The 6,180-nt window shown below is 45.4% G+C and overlaps 1 protein-coding gene across 8 annotated transcripts in view; it reads right to left on the minus strand.

The window, feature by feature from the left end:
- madd (MAP-kinase activating death domain) overlaps window positions 1–6,180 on the minus strand; it is a 118,008-nt gene that overhangs the window by 18,030 nt on the left and 93,798 nt on the right. For all 8 annotated transcript variants that reach the window (XM_043706307.1, XM_043706308.1, XM_043706304.1 and 5 more), the window contains one exon: window positions 1,355–1,456. In XM_043706307.1, the coding sequence (XP_043562242.1) occupies window positions 1,355–1,456 (102 nt within the window). The remainder of the gene's footprint in view (window positions 1–1,354; window positions 1,457–6,180) is intronic.

The raw sequence follows: 6,180 nt of genomic DNA on the forward strand, positions 1-6,180 counted from the left end.
TCTTCTTCCCGACCTCTCCGCCCCCACCCCCTCTCTGGCCTATCACCCTCACCTTACCCTCCTTCCACCTATCGCATTCCCAACGCCCCTCCCAAGTCCCTCCTCCCTACCTTTTATCTTAGCCTGCTTGGCACACCCTCCTCATTCCTGAAGAAGGGCTTATGCCCGAAACAGCGATTCTCCTGCTCCTTGGATGTTGCCTGACCTGCTGCGCTTTTCCAGCAACACATTTTTCAGCTGAGATTAATTAATCACAGTGTTGAAAAACTATCAAGAGATTTGTGCATGCAAGTGGACTTGATGTTGACGTACAAACCACGATCTTGTTCAAACTGGGAGAGCTGGCTTGAGGGGCTGGATCATGCTCCAATTTCTCACATATTTAAGCACCAGTAGCAAACTAGTTCTTTCTGCTCATCAACATCAGCAGCAGGAGGTTTCCATTAAACTCTCAAACAGCCCCTAAAATTATTGCCAAACTCAGTCTCCAGCTGGCCAGGTTACTTCCCCTGTCAAGGGCCTGGGAACATCATTAGCTTCAGAACCCGATTTCCCAACACCCAGAGGGCGAGTGTTCTCTGCATGTTCACCTTCCTAGCCAGCACTGCTTCTAGTTTGTTTTGGCTCCCCCTTCTGCAAAAGACTCAATACACAGATACACAGACACATGCCCGCGACACAGATATAGAGAGCAAACAGCCAGGCTTTGAATATTTTAGAGACACACTGAACACATGCTAATCACAGAGATTGCAGGTAAGCAGGTCTCCCCAAGTTGGGGAGGGATTTGTGATGTAGGTATGCTGGAAGAGGAAACTTGGATTCAAAATCCTTATAAGGAGGTGAAATGAGGGATTTCAAACTCTGTACTCCTCCTCAGTAAGAGAATTTGTTGAGAGCTGAAGCAGAAAGACATCTAAACCCCAGAGAGGCAGCTAAACATAACTATTCCCATTAATTTAATGCAGTAATTTAAGTGCTCCAATGTGATTCACAAACATACAATTAGACAAACAAGTCACAAATCACAGGTGACCACAAGCATAGTCAAATAGGTAGGTTTGAAGGAACACTGTAAAGATGGAGAAGAGAAGAGTGAAGAGCTTTCCAAAGGGAACTCTCGGCAGATGAAAGCATGAAGCAAAGGGAATCATGGAGGCGCACAAGGCCAGAGCACCAAGACCTCAGTGTGTTGCCGGATTGGGTAAGGTTATATAGAAGGATTTGCAAACAAGGAGGACACCATGTCTGTGGCACCCTTGACTAGGGGTCTGTGACTATGTATGCAGCATCCTTCTGCATCCACAAAGCATTCAGGGGTCAAATCTCAGACACAAAGGTGACAGGTCTGTACCTTTCAGGCTGGGGAACGGTGTGCTCTTGTCTCGCCCTGCTTTGGTTGGGAGAGCCAGGTTCGAGAGGCTGAAGCTGGAGCCACGGCTCTTGTAGATGTTACCTGTGGGGTGGGGACAGGGGATGGAAACAACACAGGCATGCTGGTAATCATACCCTCTACTCACATAGCACATCGCCACAGCCTTAGGGCTGGGGTACAGGCAGTCAGCATTTATTACAGATTACACACCACACGACCATCAACACTTGCTTGGGCTCGGAAAAATATGTTGCCATTTAACCGCCACGTCCAGGGAAGTGATATTGCAGGGAACAACGTGGCACAGTGGGATATGAATGACTCTGGTTGGAAGGACAGAAAAGCAGAATTTTCTTTCAAAAATGTGGGAGACAGGTAAATGTTAGTGTTCAGAGGAATTGGGGTGGGGGGGGGGGGGCATCTTGAAAGCTTCACAAGTTAATGTGGAAGTACAGCAAAAAAGAATGAGAGAATAAGATGTCACTGGTGTCTTTATTCATTTATTCATGTCAGTAAGGAGGCCTTCCTGCATTTCAGTTTTAGACTCCTTCCTCAAAAGCAACCATAGTACTTATTCAGAGCACAGCAGAGATTCACTTGATCAGACTCCAGGTACAGGCAGGATAAATGGAAGATTCTGCAAAGCATGTTACTCCAGTATTCACAGGCTAGTTCCATCAGCATTCATGGGAGAATGGATCAGGAATGCAGTGAGCTGCAGGAATGCTGGAGCCTCCTTCTGCCTGAGGCTCATGCACAAGGAGTGGAGGGAAGTGGGAGGGCCAGGATTGCTGATGGTGTGGGAGAATGAGGTCCCGACATTTCAGAGTAAGGTGGTGGTGGTAGCAGTGTGGGGAGTGGGGGGGGGTTCAGTGTGAGGAGTATAAGGGATGGAGGGACATTAAATGACAGAGTTTACCCACGCATGGGGAGTGATCGAAGGCCGGGGGTGAGTGCGTGGGCGGGCCAGGGGCTGAGCGTATGAACTTGAAGACTGTGCTGGGAGGCCAATGCACTTCCAACCGTTCTCCTCCTCCTCTGCCCAATAAAGCTGTCCAGAAAGCAGGCTGCTGGAGGAGAAAAGCCCAGGCTGAAAGGCAACCTTCTCATGACCTTCCTGAATCCTATGAATTCTGTTCAGGCTACCGGAGGTGACCGGAAGAACGGTGAAAGTTTAAACCCAGGTGCTCAGCTCAGCCCTGGTCTCCAGTCCCTTCCCTGATCAGTACGTGGGACCCAATCTGTCAATCTCTAGTTCTGCCTCTGTAAGGCAAGAGGTAAGGTTTTTATGAGGTAGGTCTCCTTCTCAGCACTTTTTAACGGTCACTTCTATTCATGACTCATTCAAGTTCTTGACTTATTTGTGCCTCTCGAATTCACGTCAACCAATACGGCAAACCTCAGCTATCTACTATTTGCTCACTGGCTCTAACAAGAGTGAAATGTGGCTACCCCGTAGAAAGGTTGGACAACCCAACGTTGGTCAGTATCCAATAAGACAAAGACGAGGTGCAGTCAATGGGCCCATATCGTCTCAAATTTCCAAGACTGAGAAATAAACTCATTGAAATGTTTAAAAACCTGAGAGAGCCTGACCTGACAGTTGCTGAGAGGACCCTTCTCCAGCCTGAGGAATCCAGAAGGAACGGACATGGCAGTTGGACAAGTATTTTGAGGTGGCTCAGGAGAATTCACTACTCACTACAGAAAGCGGTGATGAACACATGCTGGGGATAATCGAGGAGGAGAATAATCGATTATCAGGCACAAGGTGAGACGGGACAGTGAGTCAATGTAGCTGTTAAGCCATGATCTTGTTGAAAGGAGGAAGCAGGGCCAAGGGTTGAATGGTCAAATCCTGGACATATTTCTCATCCACTTCTACCATCAGGATCAGAGAACTCTGTGCAGCATTCCCAATAATCACAATCTGTATGTAGCAATTCCAAATAGATTCATAGAACAATACATTATATTAACCGTACATTTCTATTTAAATTACAAATGAATGGTCAGCATGAAATGGAAATACACATCTGGCCCTTCAAGTCACAGAACTGTCATTTTTAGGTTCGCATTTGCTTATAATCCATACCTGTGCAAATCAATGACTATGAAGTGTGTGTAAAATTGGCTTCACTTACAACCATTCAAATTTGGCCGACTGGGATATATTATGCAGGTACCCCTTCTCTAATCTCAACAGTCCTTTTTACATATCACTGTCACATACAATCGATATTCAACACTTTTTGCAATAACATCACAGTCATACACTGTCTGCGTTTAACACTGCCCTCATGTCAAGTCTTTTGGGGAAGAGTAGGGCCCATTAGCAAACAAGGCAGCAACCTATGTGTGAAGTCGCAGGATGTCGGAAAGGTATTGAATGATGCTTCTCTTTGGTCTTCACTCTGGAAAAGGAGAATGTTGGTATGGAATTCAGGAAAAGGGACTACGAGGAACTTGCACAGTTTGACACAGGAACTTGAGGTACCGAAGGCCCCATCGAACTTAAAAACAGGCAAATCTCCTGGCCCAGATGAATTGCATCCCAGGCTACTGAGGAAGGTGAGACAGGAAATTGCAGGGGTTCTGACACAAATTTTAAATTCCTCTCTAGCCACAGGGGACGTGCCGGAGGACTGGAGGGCAGCTAATGTGATCTCACTTTCTAAGAGGGTTGCTAGAGATGATTACAGACCAGTGTAGTATCACATCAGTGGTACGGAAACTATTGGAAAGAATTCTGAAGAAGCAAATTAATAGCCATTTGGAAAGGAATGAATTAATTCGGGTTAGTCAGCATGGCTATGGCAAGGGGAGGTCACGCCTAACAAATACATGAGACTGTTTTGAAAACGTGATGAAGTGTGTGGATGTGGGAAGTTCACATTGATGGAGTTTATATGGATTTTAGCAAAACTTTTGACAAGGTCCCACATAAGAGACTAATCAGGAAGGTGAAAGTACATGGAATTAAAGGAAAGCTGGCGAGATGGATCAGAAACTGGCTTGGTAATAGGAGACAAAGGGTCGTGGTAGAAGGTGTTTGAGTGACTGGTGGTTTACCACAAGAATCAGTTCTGGGAACTCTTATTGTTGTTATATAGATGTATGATATAGTTGAAAATGTGACGAGGAGATTTGCCTGTTTTTAAGTTCGATGGGGCCTTCGGTACCTCAAATTCCTGTGTCAAACTGTGCAAGTTCCTCGTAGTCCCTTTTCCTGAATTCCATACCAACATTCTCCTTTTCCAGAGTGAAGACCAAAGAGAAGCATCATTCAATACCTTTCCGACATCCTGCGACTTCACACATAGGTTGCTGCCTTGTTTGCAGCATTTGCAGATGACACCAAATCTGGTAGAGTGGTTAATAGCGAAGATGATTGTTAAGGGCTACAGGAAGATATAGATGGGCAGACAAATGGCAGGGGGTGTTTAACTCTGATAAGTGCAAGGTGATGCACTTTGGAAGAAACAACATGAAGGAGTATTTAATGAATGGCAGGACACTGGATATTACAGAGGCACACAGAGATCTTGGGGTAATTATTCAAAGATCCCTGAACTCAGCAGAGCACGTGAATAGTATAGTTAAGATAGCATATGGGACACTTGCCCTCAGTCATGGCACAGAGTACAACTCAAGTACTTTGTGCAGTTCTGGTCAGCTCACAACAGGAAGAATGTGATAATGTCAGAGGGGACGCAGAGCAGGTTCACCAGGATGTTGCCCGGGATGGTGAAACTGAGCTATAAGGAGAGACTAGTCAGGCTTGGATTGCCTTCTTTCAAGCAGAGAAGACTGAGCAGGGATATGATTAAGGCATATAAGATCATGAGGGCATGGACAGGGTGAACAGAGAGCAACTCTTCCACTGAGAAGAGGGGGCAGTCATGAGAGGACACTGTTTTAGGGTCAGGGGCAGGAGGTTAAAAGGAGATTTGGGGGAAAAAACCTTTTCACTCAGCGTGTGGTGGGAATCGGGAATGCACTGCCTGGGAAGGTGGTGGAAGCCAGAAACCTTACAACCTTTAAAAATATTTGCATATTTACATTTACGAAATTGGGACGAGCGCACATTTAGTGTAATGATGTCAGTACAGACTTAATGGGCTGAATCGCTGTTTCTACACTGTATGAATCGATGAGACACACACGATCTGTGATTAACAATGACCGCTCTAATATCAGAAGAGTCACCCAAAGGCAGTGTCAAATATTGCTCAAATAACATAGTCACACAGAGTCCATGTTTAAGACACACTGCTCTAATAACAGTCTCACACAGTCCGTGTTTAACGCTGATCCTCCAGTATCACAGTCACACACAGTCCGTGTTTAGCGTTGACTGCTCTAATATCACAGTCACACACAGTCCGTGTTTAACGCTGATTCTCTAATAACACAGACACACACAGTCCGTGTTTAACGCTGATTCTCTAGTAACACAGACACACACAGTCCGTGTTTAACGCTGATTCTCTAATAACACAGACACACTCAGTCTGTGTTTAACGCTGATTCTCTAATAACACAGTCACACACAGTCCGTGTTTAACGCTGTTTAACGCTGATTCTCTAATAACACAGTCACACACAGTCCGTGTTTAACGCTGATTCTCTAATAATACAGACACACACAGTCCGTGTTTAACGCTGATTCTCTAATAACACAGACACACACAGTCCGTGTTTAACGCTGATTCTCTAATAACACAGACACACACAGTCCATGTTTAATGCTGATTCTCTAATAACACAGACACACACAGTCCGTGTTTAACGCTGATTCTCTA

Source organism: Chiloscyllium plagiosum, chromosome 16 (genome assembly GCF_004010195.1).
Source record: "Chiloscyllium plagiosum isolate BGI_BamShark_2017 chromosome 16, ASM401019v2, whole genome shotgun sequence".
NCBI classification, from domain to species: domain Eukaryota; kingdom Metazoa; phylum Chordata; class Chondrichthyes; order Orectolobiformes; family Hemiscylliidae; genus Chiloscyllium; species Chiloscyllium plagiosum.